General features: G+C 42.3%; 1 protein-coding gene across 9 annotated transcripts in view; it reads left to right on the plus strand.

Annotated features, from left to right (window-relative positions):
* The window catches only part of Tenm3 (teneurin transmembrane protein 3), a 707,864-nt gene that overhangs the window by 494,053 nt on the left and 189,956 nt on the right, over nt 1-23,855 (plus strand). For all 9 annotated transcript variants that reach the window (XM_057752171.1, XM_057752173.1, XM_057752172.1 and 6 more), the window contains one exon: nt 22,784-23,021. In XM_057752171.1, the coding sequence (XP_057608154.1) occupies nt 22,784-23,021 (238 nt within the window). The remainder of the gene's footprint in view (nt 1-22,783; nt 23,022-23,855) is intronic.

The raw sequence follows: 23,855 nt of genomic DNA on the forward strand, positions 1-23,855 counted from the left end.
GAGATCAAAATCAGTTGATCCTGAGTTCCTTGGAAGAAATCCTTCGTCAGACAAGGCATTGCATTTAAAAAGGAGAAATAAATGACATTTCTGTGAATCTCAGTGCTGAGCATGAACAGTAAGGAGTTAAAGAGGAAATAACCAAGTTGGAATAACCTTTCTCTGAGTTTCCTCTTTCTGTCGCACACTGAACCTGGACTGATAGAGTTTGGGCTTTAGTCCATTGTTCTCATTTATCACTGTGGTGGAACATTGTATTAAGAAAAATCCATCTTTAAATAGGAAGAGATGCAGGCTTGTGTTTAGACAATGTTAAGAAAATCCACAGTGTGAGATTTTGGGTAGCTATTCCACAGATTTTTGGAGGTTAACTTGTTTTTTCTCCATCCTGCCACGCCGTAAGCATAGTTTCAAGAAATCAAGTTCCTTTCCCTATCAGTAAGGAAGCTCTTCCCTCTGGTGTGGTTTTTTTTCCCCTTCTGCTTCTTCATCTGTTTTGAATGTGAATGGCATATATGGAAAACATCTTGAATATGGAATAAAACGCAAAGGATTTGCCACGGAGAGGCACACACAGTAAGGCTTCATTCAGTGCCGTGGGATGTCACAATTACTACACATGTGTTTTGCTGTTTAAGACAAGAGACGGTGCAGACTCTTCAGGGTAGAGATGAGGGGGAAAAGAAAACTCAGTGATTAAAATTGAGCAGAAATGTCACAGTCCTCTATAGGTCTCCAGAGTGTTAAGGTCGTGACAAAGGGATAACAAGATGAGATATTGTGATTTAAAATAATTTTAAAAGATGGGAAATAATTCTGAACATGTTCTGTATTCTGACCATCCCTTGCTGGGTTCCCCTAGTTTTTGCCTTCCTTGCCCTTCCTTTCGTGTGCTGATCCTCAGTTTAATTTGAAACCGTAGTGAAGCCATCAGCAATCCATTAGATCGACTATATTTAAAACATTGAAAATTCATTTAACCCAGAGGAAAATGTGTCAATTTCGGAAATACGTTAACACTAATAGCTACGACTATCTCCCACATAAATAGCAGTACTTATTTTATCATTTCAGCAATATTTGTGAATATTCTTCACACGGAATTCGGAGATTGCTCACATAAATGTCAGAGCATATAATCATTTCTAAACCATTATTCACATTCCAACATGTATTTATTTTCTCTCCACTTCTTATTCTCGAGTCTTTGTGAAACTACCATCTTCCCAATACCTTCTATTTCCACGACAAACTTATAATAGGGGTCCTTCGTGGCAGTTCTAAATCCCCCCCACCTCTGCTTTGTACTTTATTGTCATCATCACATCCCCCGTCACTGGCTTATTCGTTGTGTTATTACATCACTATTTATCATGTTTACTTGCCCCTCCCCCCTTCTGCGGCATGCTACAGTGTAAGCCCGGCACGGGCACATTTTTAACGTATCTGCTTGTTTTTAACTAATGCATCCCTCATGCTGTGGAAGGTGTTGTAAACTGTTGTAGAATAAATGAATAAACCCTTGCCCAATGAACCTTCTTGGCTCCCATGCTCAAAAAGAAGGCTGGCATCTCATAGCTGATTTGATGCTGTCACGTGGCTCGTGTCCCCTGGAAGTGCGCTTGGGTGGATCTCCATCTGGCTTCTTTTGCTCGAAGTAAATCTCTCTGAGGAAACTCAGCTCCAGAAAAAACTTTTCATCTTGGAGTTTAGGTGACTGCACTCATTTCTCACTATCCACAATCCCCCACTTAAAGCTTCTGTCTAAACCAGTGTCAGTAATGACCCTCACCACCAGTTTGATGGTCACCACTTTAAGGGTACCATTTGTACCAAGTGGTGGTGGCCCACACCTTTAATCCCAGCACTCAGGAGGCAGAAGCAGGAGGATCTCAGTTCAAGGTCAGCCTGGTCTACCAAGCCAGTTCCAGGACAGTTAGGACTGTTACACAGAGAAACCCTGTCTTGAAAACACAAAAAGAGTTCTCTTTGCTTCTCTCTTTAAAGCCTAGATGAATGTTAGCCTACCCTTCTAGCCCTACAAACTAATTCCAAATACAAGACAACTTTTCTTGATTATCTCTCGTTAGACGACTTTTCTGCAATAGCTTGACATGTCGATTCCTGTTGTCACCGCCTCAGGCGTGCAAGGTCTGCATCCTCAGGTAGACGATAGGCTCTGTTAGGCTAATAAGGCAGCCTTCTTTTGTATTCCACGGCACTGGAACATTATTTCGTCAATAAAATTTGCACTGCGGTTTGGCAGAAGTAAACCATGGCTAAGACAAGAGAGAAGAAAATAAGAGGAAGGAAGGATTGGTTGAGCATGCAGCAGAGTGGGGTGAATGTGGGCAGCAGGTGCATTAGCCTTTCTATACACTGCTCATATCTGCTCTACAGCGACTGCCATTTTAGTTGGTGAACGACCAGGGTGAGGTGTTGTGGAAAATTAGTTTAATATGGGTTGCGTTTGTTTGTGCTGTGGGATATTTCTTTAATAATGCAAAATGGGTTACATTCTTTTCTGTTGAATTTGTTTAACTCTGTGAAACTAATTACTTTGCCTGCCTAAAACACTTGATTGGTCTAATAAAGAGCTGCACAGCCAAAAACTCAGCAGGAGAGAGTGAGAGGTGGGGCTGCCAGGCAGAGAGAATAAATAGGAGGAGAAATCTAGAAAAAAGAAGGAGGAAGGAGGATGAGCCAGAAAAGGAGAAGGAGAGGAGGAGGCCAGGGGCCACTCACACAGCTAACCATCAAATATGGAGGGAAGAAAGAATATAGAATAAAGAATGATAAAAAGCCTAGGGGCAAGATATAGTTAAAAAGAAATAAGATAATTTAAATTAGAAAAGCTGGCTAGAAACAGGCTAAGCTAAGACCGGGTAAGTAAATAAGTTTCTGCTGATTTTTTGAAAGATGTGTGGCAGGCCCCAACAAGTAAAACAACGGCAACAGCAAACCCGCAGTGAGGGGAAGATAAGATGGAGATGCAGCGGAAATACAGAAGAGGAGATGCGATTATAGAGCACTTGGAATAAACGAAGCATCAAACACGATTAAATATGAAGGATCATGGAGAGGAAGTCAAAACTGCCACCCAGCTCTGCGTCCCAATATGGTGATCTCAGGGGAAATATGATGTAACTGAGAAATCAAGGATGTGTTGGGTGGAGTGTATGGGCTTAGTTTGGGACAGATTGATAATTTACATTTAAAAGACAAGAAATATGTTTTCCTTGATGACTTTTAACACTAGGAGTAATAACATTGCATTGGCTGTGTTGGAATTTTTAACGTCGTGTCTCTGGATTGAGAGTTTCTCTTTTCCCCTCTAGTATGGATATCTAGATGAACCTTTAGAAATTATACTTTCAAGGAAACTTTTCAAATCACACTATCATATCTTGAAGCAAGGCTATTATGGCACCTCTGGTATGGGAAAAGTGAAATTAATTGAAACGTTTAAACCATTATAATTTTGTTTTAATTCTCATTTCAAGTTTAATGGATTGGCCCCCCCACTAGCCGAGGCGGGGGTGGGGAGGATTCATGAACTGCTTTACCTGTGAGAAGGAACTCAGCTCTATCCTGGTGGTTTTGAGGACATTGCGTAATGCCCACATTTGTTGTGGCTGCTGCTGCCTCGGCTGTAAATAGAACAAAACTGTGCTTAGGACGTGCTCTGGACAGAAGTTAAATCTTAATTAGTCTTGGCTCTTTCTGATACCTAAAAAAGAGGTTCGAATCCGCCTCTTAGCCCAGGGAGTTTAATTAAAGAAAGCGGAGACAAAAGTTCTCTTTTGAGAGCTGTCATTTCTTCCGTTGACACTATTGATGCGCTGTAATGCTATTTCAGAAGATTGGCTCTCTCCTTTTGTTCTGCTCTTCAATACTCTTAAAGGGACGGGGGCTGAAGCCCTGGAAAGAGGATTTGTAGCAGCCCCACCCGCCCTCCTGTGTGCCCCGCATCATCTGTCTTTGACCCCGGCTGACATCCTCCAAAGAGATGCCCGTTCAAAGCTCTGCCCCAATCCCCTACGGAGCTCCTTTACCAGCAATATTTCTACCGTTCTTTACAGAGATTTTGGTTTTCCTCCACGAGGATGGAAACCCGATGACGATGTGGCCATTTCGCCGGGACTGTAACTTTCCTTCTTGACAGCTCCATTAGCTCTGCCAAGTTATAAATCTTCATATTTCAGACCTGAAATCAGAAAGTGTTTTCATGATGCTAATCTCTGTGAGCAACAAGCATGAATGAAGGCATGACAGACATCCTAGCCCTCCGAGGAACTTATCTGATGTATCTCAGTGCTGGGGTGGGGGCGGGAGAGGATTTACTGCTAGCTCTGATGAATCAGCTTTGATTGCTAGCCTCCTGCCGTACATTTTGAACGTAAAGAATGCTTCTGAAGCCACTTCGCATTTTTTTTATATGTGTAATAATGTGTCATGTGGAACGGGTTTTACAAAATTCATTGTTTGAAAGTTAATTAGTATTCTCTTTCAGAATACCTTCTCTCTTGCTGGAATAATCATTTAATTGCATTTGTCTGTCGCCTCATCTTGGTGAATATTTTAAAAGTCAAATTGTATATTTAAGGTGTGTTTCCTCTAATTGCTTTGACATTCAGAAGCACACGACTAAACATGTTAATATAAATTATGCTTTTAATCAGTACTAATTCTCTATTTCTACAATGTACATAAGGCTATTACCTGGGTTATCTTAACAGAATGAGGCAAGCTATCATGAAGGAAACGGGTACCACTTGGAACATAAGATGTGAAGTCACTTGGCTAGTTTGATCACCAAAATATAGAGAGGGCAGCATTTGGTCACATAGGGATTTAAAGCGTTAACAGTTGTTCATAAACAAAACAAGCCATTAATGTTTAATAATACTGGCTTGAATATTTGCTAGTAAATAGTGGTGACGGCCAAAAATGAACCTATGGGAATATGTAGCACAGTACTGGTTTTTGTTTGTTTGTTTGGTTGGTTGGTTGGTTTGGTTTGGTTTGGTTTGGTTCTTTGAGACAGGGTTTCTCTGTGTAGCTCTGGTCATTCTGTAACTAGCTGTGTAGATCATCCTGGCCTTGAACTCACAGAGATCCACCTGCCTCTGTCTCCCAGGTGCTGGGATTTAAGGTGTGCTCCACGACCACCTGGCCACAGTATTGTTTGGCTCCATTAGTACAACCCCTGAGGAGCACTGGGAAATGCTGGCTGCTTCTTCTGGACACTAACTAACCTGCCAGCCCCACTGTAGCTGTGAGGACAAATGCAGGACCCTCCTCTTTTTCACCAGTATTTTTAGTTTTGTTTGGTTTTTGAGTTGGGGGGGTTAGTAATTTTTTGTTTGTTTGTTAGGAAAAAGATGTACTACTTTCAGAAAAAAATTAAAATATAAAACATTATTCACATATGAAAAGTGTTCCTCTCTTTATCGACTTAGGAGAGAATTCCCAGACCACGGTTTCATCAGCACCCTGTCCGCAGGACATCCTGCAGCTTCCCTGTCCTGGAAGGGTGTTTGTGTCCTCACTGGTGGCTCCTGAAGCCCTATTTGTCCTTTACTCCCCAAAAGTTTGCTGACTCTGAGCTCAGAGCTAAGTAAAGCTGTTCTTCACCTTAAGATTCGGTTTCTCCAATCCCATCTAAAACTCATGTTTCCTTTTTCTCAGTCACGTGGGCGAAACAAAAGTGATAACAGCATTGATTCTTGTAGTAAGCTTCAGGGGCAGGGTGTGTGTGTGTGTGTGTGTGTGACGATCCCACGTCTTCATTTCCCTAAACTTTTCCGCACATGCGAAACAGAAATGAATTTCGACAGTCTCACGTGACTGTGCACCTATGGCGAGCTCACACTCAAGCTTGTGTGTTGCTCATTTCCTTTATGAAATTACCTCCTTCTGACTTGTACACCATTACTTTGAGCCTGGCTCTTTCGTCATCCCCTTTTTGTTGTTACTAGGTAAATGATTTCCTTATAAAGAAGAAATACCAAGCACAAAAAGAAAATGAGAAAAAAAAATATATGAATCCCTTTGTCTCTTAGTCGGGATGATTGTCTTTCAAACATACTGTGTTCCTGAGCATCATGGGTTAAAGGAATTGATATATACTTGATATGGACGTGTTGGGATGCTTTAAAAAATCGATTCTAGCTAATGGAGAGGATGATTTTAAAGTGAACCGTGGCCATTCCTTTAGTGAGCCACATACAGCTGAAAGAATTCAAGTAAGCACTGAGGTGGTCACAGAGACGGTTCTTGTCTACGGAAGGACTGAGAGTGGCCCTGAGATCCATGGGGAATTAGACTCTGAAGAGCCTCTTCCGTGTGTATGATTCCCTAATGTCTAGAGCCAGATAAGTAGCCTCTAATTTTAAATGTGCAGTTATCCAAACAAGATGAATGTACGGGGCAAGGCTGCATGAGAATGTCAATCTTAATGTTCATATTTTATGTTCCCCTTTATAATAGACACAGAGTTGGCAAAAGCGACATTTCTGTGTGGTCCCCAAAGACCATGGCTAACTTGGTAGAGATGTAGCCAGATTTATCTTGCATCAGCTGTGGATACAAGACCCAAGGGAGACACCTCCCAGAAAAAGACCCTTGCCAGTGTCCTTTACAATATTCTTGATCAGTTGTTTTACCTTGGCCAGATTTATATTTGATAAACTGCCAACTGATAAAGTATGACACTTTTCGGGCTAGAGTTAACCATCTAAGCTTTAAAGGGCGGCTTTTATTTAAGTGCTGTAGAAACTGAAAAAGACCTTAGCAGTTAGATTCTGTTCCCTGGCACAAGTATCACAGCTAACAGGAACCAAAACTAGACAAGTAAGAAATGTTAGGGAAAGAGCCACAACCCAGATAAATTGATTCAAAATAAAGGTCCAAAAGCCAAAGAGAATCGTCTCCTTTTTTTCACATAGCTACTAATTAGTGAATCATTATGATTGTAATACAGAGATTCTGGGTCCTTAACACATGAAAATGAGGTGTTTGAGTTTCATAATTACTGGAATTATTGATAATACCAGCTTCGTCCTAATAGTAAATTATATTTTCAAAGTAAAACATGTGCTTTGGCAGCACAGATCCAGTCATTGTTTCGAATTGATGTAGACTAGATTCAGACACAGCATATCTTCTGTATCAGGAAAATAGTGTGCACGTTTAATAATAAAGGCTCTATAGGCATGTGACGCTATGACTTTTTTTCTAAATTGCTAGATTAAAGCAGATACTCGTGATGATGTACAAATGGGAGCGTGACGGATTCAAGTAGAAATTTTTTATTGGTACAGCACCAGTTTCATTACATTTTAAAACTCGTGATTTTTTTCAATGAAGGACTATCATTATTGTTAAACCCTAAGCCATCTTTCTGAAGGGGGAAAGAAAAAAACTTGAAAAAGATTTGTGAAAACAGCCTGCAATAAAAATCACACATGCTTCATAAAACAGTACTTGATAGATATCACTTGCGCCATTAAGAACTAAACGACAAAGGATGTAATTTCAGTTCTGGCATGCAATATTAATCGAAAGCCTTTAAAACATCTTGCTGATGGGAACTGTGACAGCGTGACATTGAAGAATTAGGAGCTGAAGACATCTATCTTAATCAGACTTTCAACGTGAATGCCGCACAACATAACGTGGCTTCATTCATCTTTACATTTGCAAATGTTTTGTATTTGAAATGTAAGTAGACGGATGCAAATAATATGAAGTCCATACTTAAAAGCGAGAGTTTTGAGAAGGAGCAAGTTTTAGCCGTGTGCCTGCATACAAGATAGTACGTATCTCTTTCCTGTAATAATTCACACGATTCCCATGTTTCATGTTGTGTCACACATAAGTAAACACTAAGGACATTTTCTAAAGTGTAAGTAGGCATATATGTGCTTTATAAATTTAGTAGTAAAATGGTATATTTATAAAGACCATGGTAGAGAAAATAATTGTCTTATGAGCATAACTACATAAGCCTCAAACTTAGTTAGTTAGAAAAAGAGAATAAAGAATTTCAGTTACCTTATTTAACTAAATGAAAAATACCCCAAAATTAAAACTTTAAATTAAAGTAATCCTTCACTTTTTTTTTTTAGGTATACGTTGTTCTAAGTGTTATATTTTAATCTCCTGTGTAAGAGTTACCTCGTTTTTACAGATGAGACGCTAAGGAATTTAAAAGAGAAAATCGATGAACCCAGTTAGGAAGCTTGGATGAGGAGCCTGAACCCAGCTGGTAACGGACTGAGTGTCTGTGTAGCCCAAATTTAGTAAGTTGAAGGAAGCTCTCACTCTTGTGATGCTCTTCAGAGAAAGACTGAGTCTTTGGGGAAGTAAGGAAGGTTCGAGAAGCCACAAGGGTAGAGCCCTGAACCTATAGGATTAACATCACTCCAGAAAGAAACTCCAGAACTGCCCACCACAGAGAAGGACATCCTTTTAAGTCAGGGAGTTGTCAGTAGAAACCAACCCTTCCACGCCTTAGTGGGGACTCCTAGAACTTAAAAAACAAATCTAAAATGAGCCGCCTGGTCCATGGTATTTAGTTACATGTGGTTGAGACCTCACGCACCAGGTCATCCAAACTGTTATCTACTGTTCACTTACTTCTAGGGAAGTTTTTAAATACATTGATACTAAACTACTTGCGAGCTGATGAAATAAAAGATCAGAAAAATCTGTGAAGCACAATGTCAGGCTTTTTTTCCTCTGTGTTGGCAGGCTGGTCCTTAGTGGCACTGAGCATCCCAGCTACCCCAATTACACGTATTGCTTCTTTAACGTACCTTATCAACTGCCCAGCCATTGACATATACAGTGCAAGCGGTGGATATAGCAATACCGTATTTGTTTTCAAATTTTTTGCCTTTGGTCTTTTCTGTGTTCGATCTGTGTTCTTTCTGTACCAGCCTGGCTTTTGTAGATGCCAGTAAAGTGTTAGAAAAAGTATATATTGGAGGTTGGGTAGCGTTGCATTCACATGCAAAATACGTATCCCCAAGACAATAGCGTCAAAGGGGAAGCTGCAGGTACACGTGGAGGCTTTGTTGAAGCCTATGACTGTTCTTAAATCAAAGAACATCATTGCGTGGTTTCCATGGAGTAGTTCACCAACAGTGCCTATGTCACGAACAGAAAGAAGGTAGCAGTTGCATGCAAGAGCCTTGCATCTGGGTAACACTTAATGCTAATGATAGCACAGCATCTCTGCCTCGAGCCGTACTATAATTGGAAGGAAGTCCTAAACGGAAGATTCAACTCAGTTTCAGCGCATAAGCAGACACTATGGCCTCAGCTGCCGAGAACAAACGACATCAAAACTCTAGGGGGAAGAAAAGCAGTGTCAAAGGTAGCACGTTTCACGAAACGATTTCAGTGCAGCTATTAGGGAGTTTGTTTCCTGATCACTAACCCATTCTGTGGTTGCAGAAACATCTAAGAAATGAAAATCAGGTAAAGACTCAGACAAAGGAGAATCTCCTTTCCCCACAACTCATTGACAAGATTCCCCCTCTCCCTCCACCACACCCGAGATTGATCCCAGGAGCTTACACTTGCTAACTCTACCCCTGAGCTACCCTCAGCCCCAGATCTGCTCCTCTCTTCACCTTGTAGAACCTTCTGGCTTTTCAGCAATGGTTTTTGTTGTGATTTTACTGCTCACACTTGCCCTCCGTTGGTATGAGGTATGTTTTGGTGATGTGACCACATACTGAAGCAAGCCACTGGCAAGGAAAGATTCGTTTTCATTCATTCTGAGTCTCTGAGGACTCGGCCCTGGGTCAGCTGGTTCCATTCCTGTTAGGCCTGGAGCAAGGCAGATGCCTCATGGTGGGAGGGCATTGCACCCCTTATGTCATCCAGGAATGGCAGAGACAAGGAAAGGGGAGAGAGACAACATGTAACAACATATGCCCTTCAAAGACCCGGAGACCCAGCCAGAGGGCCTTGAGGTCATCATTGGGGTCCTCAGGATCCCACTTCCCGTGGCAGTACCACGAACACTGAGCCTTTTCTGAGGGGCACTTCCCCCAAACTGTAACAGGATGGAACTCTGATACACAGTGGTTTTTACTACAGGTGAAAATATTAAGATATAGCCGGGCGGTGGTGGCGCACGCCTTTAATCCCAGCACTCGGGAGGCAGAGGCAGGCGGATCTCTGTGAGTTCGAGACCAGCCTGGTCTACAGAGCTAGTTCCAGGACAGGCTCCAAAGCCACAGAGAAACCCTGTCTCGAAAAACCAAAAAAAAAAAAAAAAGAAAATATTAAGATATTAGATTGCAGCAGATGTTAACCGAGTTTGTTTTTCAGCCAAGGTATGATTTTTAATATTATCACAGAAAACAGTGTATTTATGGCATAATATGATGGGGTTTTGTAACATTCCCATTGAAATTAAAGTGTTTTTTTTATTATATATCTGAAATGTTTCATATTCATGACCGAAGGTAGTTGTGTGGGGCTTTTTATTCTCTTCAGTTTTAACATAAGATAAGCGAACGTGTGTCAAGATTGTATTGCGCAATACTTAAAATAGGGAGAAGTTTAAAAACTGAAAAATCTTATTTAGCTTAAGACCCCTTTTTGATCCCCACTCCCAATTCTTTGAAGTAGAAAAGAAAAACGGATACCTAGTGGTTCATTTATTTGCACAGAATTGCATTTAGCTGCAGCAAATACTCACCCGTTTCCGCTGCATCCTTTCCTCGGATCTTCCCGCTGCACCGGACGTTGTCTTTGGTGCAGAGTGTGTTCTCTGAGAGGCCTCGCACATTCTGCACTGCTGGGAATATCTGATTTGCTCCCATTGCTCCCAAGTCATGTCATGGCACAGCTTCCCCTTGCCTTCCGGTCGCTCTTGACCCGCATTGCAAATGTGTTTTATTTATATCATACTGGATATTCCACTTAAAGTCAATAAAAGTTAATTGCACGGAAATCAAATGCTCATTAGATAATAAGAAGAGGGAACAGTGTGTATCGATTATCTGCCAGCAATTTTTTATTGTCAACATGGAGACAGCTTTCTTTCTTTTTTGCTTATTCTCAGGCAAAATATTTTTTTAGATGAATACACGACTATCCCAAAATCATACACAGAGGCTTTTAAAGGTTATTTTTATATATTTTCTGTGCATGCATGGTAGAAGTGTTCTGTATGTGCTTCTGTTAGAAATAATTATGCACAACTGTGAATTCTATGGAGGATAATACGTCTGTGGCGATACTGGTGATAATTACATGGCCGGATGAATTACTGTAACCAGCGAGACAACCACTTACACTTATTGTCACGCACTGAACTGTTCAGGTGCTGGCAGATGAACTCTAATTGAGTTCCAGTCATAGCAGACATAGGAAGGTCCATCAAAGGGAAGTGTGGTGGTTTGAATAAGAATAAGGCCCTATAGGGTCATATATTTGAATGCGTAGTCACCAGGGGGTGGCACTATTTGGAATAGTTATAAGGATTCGGGGGTGTGGTCTTATTGGAGAAAGTGTGTCACTGGAGATGGGTTTTGAGGTTTCCCATGACCACATCAGGCCCAGTCTCTCTCTCTGCCTATGTATGAGTCAGGATTGTAGAACTCTCAGCTACTTCTCCAGCACGAACACCATACCACCTTTGGCATAATTATGCCTTGGTTAGATATATAATGTGTTCGCGATTGGATATGGGATAGTTCCGTTATGGGTTACATACATGGGATAGTTGTATCATGTTCGGTGTAATTATGGCATGGTTACTGTTTCCATTTAGAAATGAGGTATGGCATACGGAGATAGGTTGCTGTGTCAAGTTGACAAGAGGTGGATTTGTAATGGCTGTTCTTGGTTGTCAACTTGACTCCATATGGAATTAACTAAAACCCACATGCTGGGCACACCTGTGAGGGATTTTTCTTAATTAAATCCAATGAAATGGGAAAACCCTCTTCTCATCTTGATGTTTGAGGTAGGAAGATGCACCTTTAATTGAGGTCTTCTGAGGTGGGAAGATCCTGCTAGTCTGGTCCACACCTGGAGCAGAGAAGAAGGAAGCTGTCTCTCTTTCGCCTGCTTGCTCTCTCCCTTGCTAGCAAATCCACTGGCGTTAGAGCCTCCTTCTTCAGGATTCTACTGTAAACGAAGACCAGCTGGGACAGCCTGCCTTGTGGTTTCGTAGACCTCATAGGCAGTCATTGTTGAATTAGTTGGACCACACCCTGTAACTCTTTCTACTAAATCCCCCTTCCATTCATAGAGATTCATTCACTAACTTCTGCTGACTAATGTAGAGTTGGGTACCAGAGGTGGTGTCTGGAATGGGCTTTCCAATTTGCCAACACCTACAGTTACGGAAGCCTCTCCGAGTGCCTGGGAGAGTACTGAAAGCCCAGGCCAGGACCAGTGTCTCTCTCTTCCTGCTGTCTTTAGATTCGTATGTAGAATTCTCAGCTCTTCACCAGCACCATGTCTGCCTGCATGCTGCCATGCTCCCCACCATGATGATAATAGACTAAACCTCTGAGACTATACGCCACTCCCAGTTAAATCTTTTCCTTTACACGAGTACCTGTGATCATGGTGTTTATTCGCAGCAAAAGAACACTGACTAAGACAAGAAGTTAATGTTAGTCATGAGACATTATCTCCTAAATAAAAATACTTCTTTCTATGCTATTCTCTAATGAGAAATAAGAAAAGCATAGCTGGTCATAAGAAACGAGGAGGGGTCTATATTCTGTAGAATGTTGCGCATGTAAGCATGGTGTTTGGAACTTTGGAGAAGGCTGTAGAAATCCAAATAAAGTTCTGTTCTGTCCTCCTGGCCTTAGTGAACGCACACTGAGTTTTCCCGTTCTTCCTGCCTTTGAATACCCATTCATAGGTAAACATTCTTTACCATTCTGCTTGATGTATGAGTGATTTTCCTGGGTCAGCTTTCCGATTGATGGTTACTCTCTAGTTTGTTTATTGTATACTTTGCAAACCATCCAATGAGATGTCAATTCCAGAGGTTGTGTTTCTCTCTGCCAAGCTCCCTCATTTACTTTCCCATAACGTCTAATTCCAGTGTTCTAAATTTTAAATCCTTAAGCGTTTCAGACAATCAGCAGAATTCCTTATTGTCTACCCTGTGAAAATAGAACATGCCAAGGGTCAGGGTATTGCCTAGGATCTCAGGTACAGTTGAGGCACTATGTTTGCCCTCTTCCGTGCACATTAAGAAGATTCCAGAGATTCATGCACCTCTGAGGGGGTACAGTGGGAGCTTCAATGCTCTCAGCCCTTCTTCCGTCCCCTATGCTCTGGTTTATCCGTTCTTTCAGGCTCAGTGATGCTAATCTAAAGGACAGGGTGGGATCAACTGCAGGACTAGGATGAGCAGCTGCTCTTTGCCTAGAACACAGCCTGGCAGATGCTCAACAGACGGCCTAAATGCATTAGTCCGTAGAAATACTCAATGCCTCTCATCAGGACCCTGGGTGTGGCATTTTGAGAACTGTCACATCAGCTTGAGTAGGAAGTATGGTGGACCTCCCCCGCAAAAAGTAAAGATCTGAAGAAGTTGTTTTTGTGTGTTTCTTTTTTCTCTGAGACAGGGTTTCTCTCTGTAGCCCTGGCTGTCCTGGAACTTGTTTGATGCTTTGTAGACCAAGCTGGCCTCAAACTCACAGAGATCTGCCTGCCTCTGCCTCCCAAATGCTGAGGTCAAAGGCGTGTGCCACCATGCTCAGCTGCCTTTTTATTTTTAATCCTTCCATGGAAGCATAACTCCAAGAAATCAAAGCAAATTCTCCTGATCCCAGAAGTAGAGAAAATTGGCCAATCTCCGCACACTCAAGTAGCGTATTCCTTGTCATGCTACGTCTTTGGGCAGCTTGCTAATGTGTCATTAAAGATTTCCATAGTCAAACATCTTTATATAAATAGTTTTCTAATCAGTTGTATAGATGGAGACAAAAACTGTATTATGTGTTTACATGAAAATCAGAGTTTTTAAATTGCTTTTGATTTTGAGTGCGTAACCGCGTGATGTGAACTTCTAGCAGAGAAAATTTCCAGCCGTGCTGTATCTTAATGAGGGCTCTGGAGAGGCCTTTAATTCTCCCTGAGAATCTGAGATTAAGTAATAAGCAGAGGAAGAGATTTGTGTGAAGATGATTCCCTGAGTGAGGTGGTATCTTTCTTTGCAGATTTGCGCTGTGCCGTTTTCGATGGTTATCTTATTAATGCAGTGTTTAGGGTAGGATGTAAAGGAGAGAAGAGATAAAGGATAACTCCTGACTGTGGATCCTTGCTTTGATGTGGCCTCTGTTGAGTTTGTGGCCTGGCTTTTGACCTGTCTTCTCTGACTCACACCCTGGCTCCATTGACAAGGAAGATGGTTGCTAACTGTTTTTGCTGTCCTAGAGAAGTGGGGAATTTTCTATAATCTGTGTGAGGTTGTTGGGACAAAGGAAACATTTGTTTTATTTAGAGCTTGCTATTTCCACTGTCATGGACATCAGGTCCTAACTCTGAACCTTGCCGTGCTGGGGTTCGCAACACAGCAGCTCTTAGGAGACAAAGCAGAGCTAAGCCACCCCTCTTGGTTATATATACTAGGAAATCCTCCTAGAAGCCCCCCTAGAAGCCCCGCTTAGGGGAGGTGAGACTAGCATGGTCTTAAGATGCAGACAAAGAGAGGGCTTCTTATGTTTTGGTGTGGTGTTCTTTAGCACTTCTGCAAATGCAACCAAGTGTCTCGGGCTGGGAAATAGCTCAGTTGGTTAGCACATTTGCCTAGCATACAGGAAGCTGACTTTGCTCACAACCTAGACATCAAACAGCATAGACCAGGTGTGGCCTTACAGACCGTGAGCCCAGTCAAAGCAAGATCGTCGGGAGTTCAAGATCATCCTCTGTTGTAGAGAGAGTTGGAAGCCAGCCTGGGCTGCCTGAGAACCCATCTTAATCAAACAAAAAAGAAAGGGGAGAAAATGTTTCAATCCTCTCATCCCTGCCTCTCTGCACTCCCCTGCCTCTGCTTCATCTCCTAACCTCTCCCTCTCCCCGCTTCCTCCCTTGCCCTCTGTCCATCTTTCTTTGCTATTAACGCACTTTCCTCAAACTGAAGTTTTTCTCTATTCAAAAGCATCCCATTATTCTACCTGCCTTCCCATTGGCGTTTGTCTACCCTGGGGAACCTCTGCAAGCCAGCCTGCCTCCGACATCCTGGGAAAGAAATCCTGAAAGAGGCGGTTGGGGCAAAGCATTCTGGGACTGTAGCAGCTCTTGTCCTAACTGTGCTTACTTCCCCAGTGCAGGCGCCAGCTTCTGCTCCTCTCCTCTCACCTCACACTCACCTTTTGCTTGCTGCCACCCAGAGCCCACACATCCAGATGCACACGCCGCCCTTTTACCTCCCGCCAGGTGTTGTTTTTTTCTCCCAGCTTTCGCACTCAAAAGTCCATTTCCACTCTGTCCCCAGAGCAACACAGCCACCTTTTCCATGTGAACCACAGAGGAGATGCTGCAGAACCGTGGTGCGCCAGTGAGGTTTTCCATTACACACATACACACACACACACACACACACACACGCACACACGCGCACACCATGTACACCTCAGCTGGATTTGGAGGTCTGCTGCTACAGTGCCGGTTTCTCGGGAGGCAGAGGAAAGAGGACTGTTGGAGCCTGTGAATTTGAGGCCAGTCAGTGCAACCTAGCAAGACTCCATCTAAAGAGTTAATTCAAGTCAGCAAATACGCCAGGTTGTGCTCAATCATTTGATGTCCTTGGTATGGCAAGATCAAGGTCCTTCTTGGTAGAAAGGCACAAACTTGGATTACCTTTGTTCCTGGGACATGTGTGTGAGGTTTTCCCTGTTGAAGCACAGCTCCCTTCAGGAACTCTTGGCCGAGTGACGTTACTTGTAATGACTATAGTATTCGTGGTTGACAAGGGTCTTCTCTTGCTTGGTTTTCCCTCAGGATGTGTCATCGCCTCCAAAGGACTTGTTTCCTCCCTGGTCTTTATAACAGTTACATATAACAGTCATGGTTACCCAGGCACTGTGTCTTTTAGGTCTTTAAATGGTGCTCAGAACAGTTAGTAACACTGAAGGACATATTCCATGAAAAATAAATGCCCAGTTTATTCTCCTTCGTGTGATCAGACATTTCGGTTCTCTTGGTGCTGTCAATAGGGTTGTTGAATAGGAAGAGTAGTTTAAAGGTTTGGTTCTGCCCCAGAGAGAGCTTCAGTAATACAGGATCTATGTCAATAGCCTGATCTAACCAGAATCTACCCATTCTGCACTAACTTCTGTGGCTTCTAGCACTAATTGTCAACACGCCTGTTTGTTGTCTGCCATGACACAGAAGCAGATGGCCTTACGTGACGCTGTTAGAGAACACACTTTGATAGCCAGGGTTGCAAAGTGAACAGAGTCCTTCCTGTCTAGCCGTTGAGTTTAATAAAATCTGAGGTTAAAAAGCATCTGCCAGCCGGGCGGTGGTGGCGCACGCCTTTAATCCCAGCACTCGGGAGGCAGAGGCAGGCGGATCTCTGTGAGTTCGAGACCAGCCTGGTCTACAAGAGCTAGTTCCAGGACAGGCTCCAAAACCACAGAGAAACCCTGTCTCGAAAAACCAAAAAAAAAAAAAAAAAAGCATCTGCCATATCTATATTTCAGGCAACTTAATAAAGAAAACCAGGTAATTGATAGGTTCTCATAGAAGCTTGAAGAGCAATGTGACCATGAGAAAGGAAAGAAGAAGAAAGGAGTAAGATGTGGTAGTGATTGGGGGCTTTACATAATGCCTGAGGCCAGGGAGTTTCCTTTTTTACGTAGAGAATAGTTTTAAGGAGGTTATTTTCCAAAAGACAATTACATGCACTTGCATGCTCGTGCACTCATGACCATGTAAGCACACACACACATTTGTTTATTTGGAAGCATATTTAAGAATAAGCTTTACGATACAAGGAAACTATGTATTTGATAAGCCAGACCATCTAATAATATAATATTAATATCTCTTTTTATGTTGTAGTTTATAAGAATATATAAAATATAAGCTTCAATTTTTTGCAGATCTTTTTTACAAGAGTAGATTTAAAGTATCAAAACACAGATGCAGTTGCAAAACGTGTTCCTAAAAATCAGTATTTGGAATGAGTGGCTTTGTCCTCCTTCTCAGAGAGGTGATAAATAAGAACTGTTCATTTTTAATTTGCTAATTATTTAGCTTAATAATAAATACTCATTTATTTTTATTTATAAAAGCAAAATATTTGCCCTCGCTTTTTGTTGCTGTGTCCAGTACCTGGGAAGACAGCTCAGCCTTTGGACATGTGAGCACTGGGGGCCATCTCACATCCAAACACATAAATGCCATGAAATCAATAACGTTTTGTAAAGTCTTTGAGGTACGATACTTTGTGAAGGTGCTATGAAATCCTAAGAAATTCACGGTGCTCATGTGCTTCCAAGGACCTTGGCGTTTCTTTACAAAGAGCGTTTTGACTAAAAATAATATGGGTAAGCTCTGCTTTGTACCTGCTTAATACTTTCTAATGTAAATTCCTCAAAAATACATAGCCAGTGCATACTTTTGCTTAATTTTTTTCACGTATTATTTACCCCCTCCCTCAATGCCTCCCTACCCACCCCCACTTGACATTTTCTCTGTCTTACATTTTGTCTCTCTCTCAAAAAAGGAAAAAAACCCACAAAAACAAAAATAGGACCAAAACTACCAAAACAAAATAAATCAAAAAGCTCATGGAGTCTGTTTCATGTCGGACAACTCCTCTTAGGCCTGGGACCTGCCCTGGGGTGTGGCTAATATGTCCTGCAATTCTCCATTGGAGAAAGCAACTGACTTTCCGCTTTCCAGAAGTTGTCAGTTGCAAATCGCTTCTTAGTTAGAGGTGGGATTTTATGTCCACTTTCTTCTCTCCACACTGGGACCCCATCTGATGTAGACCCGTGGAGGCCTTCTGTGTGCGGCCACAGTCTCTGTAAGCTCATGTGTACATCAGCCCTGTTGTGTCTGGGTCCCTGCTGGCTCTAACAGCCTTCTTACCTCTGCTTCTGCGTAATCCCTGAGCCCTGCGTGGATGGTTGGATGGAGACCTCCCTTTTAGGATTGAGTGTTCCAAGGTCTCCCACTCTCTGCACATCATCCAGCTATAGGTCTCTGTATTCGTTCCCATCGACAGCAAAGAGAAGTGTCTCGGAGGGGACTTGAGCAAGGTACCTATCTGTGGGTGTAGCATGGACTCAAAGATGAATTAAAGAAGATAAAGGGGTCATAACCTGCAGAAGTAACCATGGCACAAAGGGAAAAGTAAAAGGAGCTATTGAAAAAAAAAAAAAAAGGAAACTTTGTTGTTGGAGGCTGCTTGTTTGTTCCCTGCTGCCCAGACTATGAAATAATCACTCAGAAACTATATTAATTAAATCACTGCTTGACCATTTACTTAGGCGTCTTTCTGGCTAACTCTTATATTCTAAACTAACCCATCTCCATTAATCTGTGTATCGCCACGTGGCTGTGCCTTACCAGGTAAAGATCTGTCCAGCGTCTGGTGTGGCTTCTCCAGTGGGGCTCCATGGCTTCTCCCTGACTCTGCCTACTCTCTCTATATGTATTTCTTCCAGCCTGGCTATATTTCTGTTAAGCCATTGGCCGGAAGCAGCTTCTTTATTAACCAATAAAAGTAACACATATACAGAAGGATTTCTCTCACCAAAACTCTTTAAGGAGAATCAGGGAAGAGATAAGTGTTATCCTCCGAGCAAAGTCAGGAGTATTGTGTTTCTTAGAAATTGAAGCAAGTGGGATTTGCATGTAGAGAAAGGAAGGACAATGTTTTAATAGATTAAAGCAACTACAACTCAGAGGAAAGATGGATAAAGAGGATGCCTGAGGGAAAATTTGCCAGATGTATGCTGAAATTCCTTTTTTACCTTCCATTTTAATTTTAATTTTACTTTATCTGTTTTGCCTGCATGTATGTCTGTGTAACACTTGTGTGCCTGCCTGGTGTCCACAGAGGCCAGGAGGGGGTGTTAGATCCCATGGAACTGGAGTCAGGGATGTTTATGAGCTATCATAGAGGTGCTGGGACTTAAACTTTTGGGTCTGTCCTCTGGAAGAGCAGCCAGTGTTTTGAGCCATCTCTCCAGTCCTGGAGCCGTCAGACTTTCTTTCTTAAAGACTTATTTATATTGTCTTAAAGTTAAGCATGCATATGTGTGGGGTGTATACATGTGAATTTAGGGACTCTTTGAAACTCGAGCCATCAAATCTCTCGTCAGATGTGAGGTATCTGGCATGTGTGCTGGGAGCTGAACACACGTCCTCTGAGAGAAAAGTACATGCTTTTAACTGCTGAGCCATCTCTCCAGCTCCCCATGTCCAAATACCCCACTCACTCTGAGGTTATTTTTATGTTTGATAGGCACTAGGAAGCCAGTTGTAATTTTCCAGAATTACAGTGGCATCCTCAGATCTGTGTCTCAGTGATGCATGAGGTCAGTTTGTCCCAAATCCATACATCTAAAACCTTTTTGTGACTCTGAGCAAAGCTTACCCTCCGTGGATTAGCTCAACCCCAAAGGTCGAAGGTACAGCCTGCATTGTTCCTATGAGATGCGCTCACCTAACTTAGCCTCTCAAGCATTTTAATAATCTCCACTCTAGACACTGTTCTCTGTTACTTTATGCCCATTTTGAGCCTTGGTCCTTAAATTCTTCCCTGGATATACAGACTCTAAAATGACTTCTCTCTGTTCTCAGTATGACTCATAGTTATATTTGTTTTAGGCAAATATTTTGTTTTTTAAAAAATATTCCAAGTCATGCAACTGATCATATTTATCTTTTGTGTTGGAAGCTGCGATGTTGACAGCCAACTTTTTATGCCTCTTTAAAACTGTAGCGAGCTGTGTAGCCCTAGATCTCTCTCTCTCTTTCCTACTTCTGTTCTTTTATTCTGTCATCTCTTCTGGCTGTGTTAGCTCTATCTCATCTTGCTAGGATTTATATGCTTGCACTGTGTTGAATAGATGGTGGAGATAAATGCACACTCCAGCCATGTCCCATTTGCCCAGAATCTTGAGAACTGGTGTGAATTCTGAGTCTGTGGATATTGCTTCTGTCTATGATACGCTGTAGAATTTAAACGTTCAGTTATCCCGCTCAGACGCTCCCATCTGAGTCTGTAGAGATCAGGACCTTCGGCATCTGGACCTGTTTGCCTGGTAGATCTCTTGGCTGTGTAGCCAAATGGAAAGGGGTCCCAGCAGCAGTACTGCATTGCTGAAGTAGCTGGATGGGCCATGGGAAGAACTGGTGCCAAGTCCTTACTAAATGCTTAGAAAATGAACAACTTAAGCTCGGGAAACTTGGGGCAGATTTCTGGTGCCTTAAATGGAACTTTTCCATAGTGGTTGCGTGTTGTTTTCTTTTAAGAGGAATCCTGAACTAACACATTCAAATACATGGCAGAAATCTTATATTTATTTAGCGTTTAATAGCAACCTCCATGTCCACGCGTGCTATTTCCCCGTTTGTAGAGTGAATTCACTTGGGCCCCGACTCAGCACATCCCTGTAGCACAGAATGTGGTTACATGTTTGCCGAATGTAGGCGTAAATGGACAATGGAGTCGATTTGATTGAATCCGTCGTTGTCCTGAGATCATACAGAACGGGCTCTATCATGACTCTTCACAAAGAATTAACTTGGTTCTTCTGATTCGTAGACGCCTCGGACCATTTAGCAGTTGCCATAACAGACATGTGGAGAGTGCCGTGCCATTCTTGCATGATACCAAGCTCAAAGGCATGGCGTCACCTGGCCCCTCCTGCCTTCTCGGCAAAGTCTCGTCACCTTATCCTTTGAACTATTTCTGCCTTGCGCTCTTTGTTTCCATCCCACGCCCCCATAGCTGCCGCTTGCTGTGGCGGGCTGTGCGGAGCGTTCTGAACGTGCCTTCCAGCTTTCCGTGAAGAATCTCATGTGTACTGGTGCTGAGGAAGACAGCTCTAATTAATTACACGAGACCTGAATAATGAATCTTCCGTGGGGCTTAAACTGAGGCCTGGTGTCGTGAAAGAACTTCAACTCTGTGCCGTTTTAGCTCTGCGATTCCTTCTAAGGCGTGCTGCCTTTCTAGCGAGACTTAGACCTTCATTTGTCCTGATCGCCAAGACACTGAACCAGGGAAGATTTTTGAGGTGTCTAGTGTGGGGAACTTTAGGAATAGCCGCTCCACAAGGAATTCACTTGCTGTTATTAGATTTTGATATTTGTCTCTGCTTTTCAAGAGTGAGAAGTTGTTGGTTGTTCAGCTACAGGATGGGGATTATTAGACAGCAGTAGAAACACATCATAATCACTGACGTTATGTGTTGTGGGAGGAAGTATCTTTATTGCTGATCTGCTACAGAAGTTTGATCATACAGCCCACCCTATTGCCTGTCATGCATTCATTTCATGTAACCAGAATTACAGTGCATGACTGTATTATTTTCCTTAATAATCACTGCTGGATTTCAAAGTCTCTGAAAGATAGCCACCACGTTTCCTATTCTCTTTTAATATAGGTATTTATATTAATAGCATGATTTAATAAGATACTTTACAGTAATATTGCATTTTGAAGTATATTTAATAAAAAAATAATAGGTATTTTATGTGTGGAGGAAGATAATAAGTTTGATATTAAATTAAGGAATCATCCTTCTGGTAAAATACAGTATTTGTCAATTTAGTAAAATATATATCCAAAGCTAAGACATGCAAAGTAGATCTCAGATGCTGCAACGGCCTGTGGTTTTAGCTGACGATTTACTAGCTCTAGAGTGTTACCCCCCATAGTTATAATGCAATATTGTGTTTGTATTTTGAAATCATTGGGCATCTTCTGCTTCTGTTTTGGAGCAGAATATTTGTCACTGATCTATTGGTAGGAGTCACTCTGGTCACCTACGACTCACTCCAGAAATGTAGTTCTCCTGCACGCTGTGAAATTGGAGAATCTGTTCTGTGTGTGTTCTAATGGATGTCACGGTCATTAAGTATATGAGGCTTCTGACGTTGTAATCAGATGTGATTCAGCCTGCTAAGTATCCATGAAGCAACATCTGCTCCGCAGAGTGACCCTCTGCTACAGAATGCTTAGTGTCTATTAGTGGATCAGAGCACGGAGCCGCCTGTTTGGGATGCGCTAAACTCGAGTAGGCTACTGCTGGTTAGCAACTAGCTCGTAATAATTTATTGCAGTTAAATAAAGCTTTTAAAAACTCCATTAAATAATTATAGGGATTGTATGCATTTTGAAAACCTTTGTGTTCTACCAAAATCACCCATTTAATTTCAGGCTTGGTTTGTTAAAAAAAAAAAAAAAAATCTGAAATTTAAAGGCACATTAGGGGAGCTGTCAGATGTTGTTTTCTGTAGGTGTTAATAAATCCAGATGAAAAAAAAGTCTGAAACAAATTAAAACCAAAAGCAATTTTGCCATCTGTTGTATATTAATTAGAACTTTGCGTATCAAGGGTAAACTTGGTCTTTGAGAATGTCACTGAGCACCCACTTAATAGAATAATATGCAAATGCGTCAGGTTGTGGCTTTTCCATGCAGTTTTTAACTCTTAAGTTATCTCGAGCAGCTCAGGTAGAAAGTGGTCGCGTGTGTGCGCACGTACACACAGAAAAATATAACGGGTCTTTCTTTGTTTCTCTTTTTCCACAGAGCAACCTGCAAACAACCAAGGGCAACCTACCCTGCAGCCTTTGCCGCCTTCCCATAAGCAGCACTCGGCCCAACATCACCCATCTATCACTTCTCTCAATAGAAACTCCCTGACCAATAGGAGGAACCAGAGTCCGGCCCCGCCGGCTGCTTTGCCCGCCGAGCTGCAAACCACACCCGAGTCCGTCCAGCTGCAGGACAGCTGGGTCCTTGGCAGTAATGTTCCACTGGAAAGCAGGTAACACCGACGCTTGAAGTCTTCAGATCATTTGCTCATCAAGATCACTCAGGGCACAGGGGAGGGTACATGCTCCAATTGTCGAACACGCATATTTTGAAGCCTCTAAATTCAAAAATAAACTAATCCAACGCTTTCCTCACTCACAGTTATTATAGCCCCAGTGTAGTGTCTTTTTTAAGGCAGGTTCCAGATTGCTGGAAACTTCTTAGGTGCTGGATCAGTGAACTTTTTCATCTTTTCACACGTTTTGTTCCTGATAAGAGGTGAGACTCTGTCACCTCAGCAAAGGTGCTCCTCACCGCAATCCTTTTTTTCACATCTGTTCTTCTCAGGCAGGTGAGGAATGGAAGGAGGTATAAACAGCGCTTGTCAGTCCCATGCAGCTTTGCCCGGTGATGGTGATTGACAGCTGATTGGCTCTAGACTTAGACTTCCACAGCCTCCGTGTTGACCATCGTAAGCTCATGGTGGAGTGGACCGCCCCCTCCCACGTACAAAACTTACGAATAAGTTGGAAGGCCTTATGTCAAAAATAGTTTTCTGCAATGTGAGTGGATCAGCCTCATTCTTTTAAACTCCGTTCCGGCATTTCCAGTGACACCCAAAATAGAGATCTGTTGGGGCCCTGCAGAAATGCCCTGTCCTCAAAATGCAGCACCCACGACTGAGCTTCCGGGTGAAGAAGCCAACTACTCTTTCTGAGTTCTATTAGGAAACTCCTCCTCCTAGGGAACACAATCACTCTCCCTAAAAATTTCATTCTCTGGTTGTGGTCAGACAAGTGGTTTCTGAACCCCACAAAAAAAAGCCACTTGGACACATTTGTTTATG

This window comes from Chionomys nivalis, chromosome 20, assembly GCF_950005125.1.
Source record: "Chionomys nivalis chromosome 20, mChiNiv1.1, whole genome shotgun sequence".
Classification (NCBI taxonomy): Eukaryota; Metazoa; Chordata; class Mammalia; order Rodentia; family Cricetidae; genus Chionomys; species Chionomys nivalis.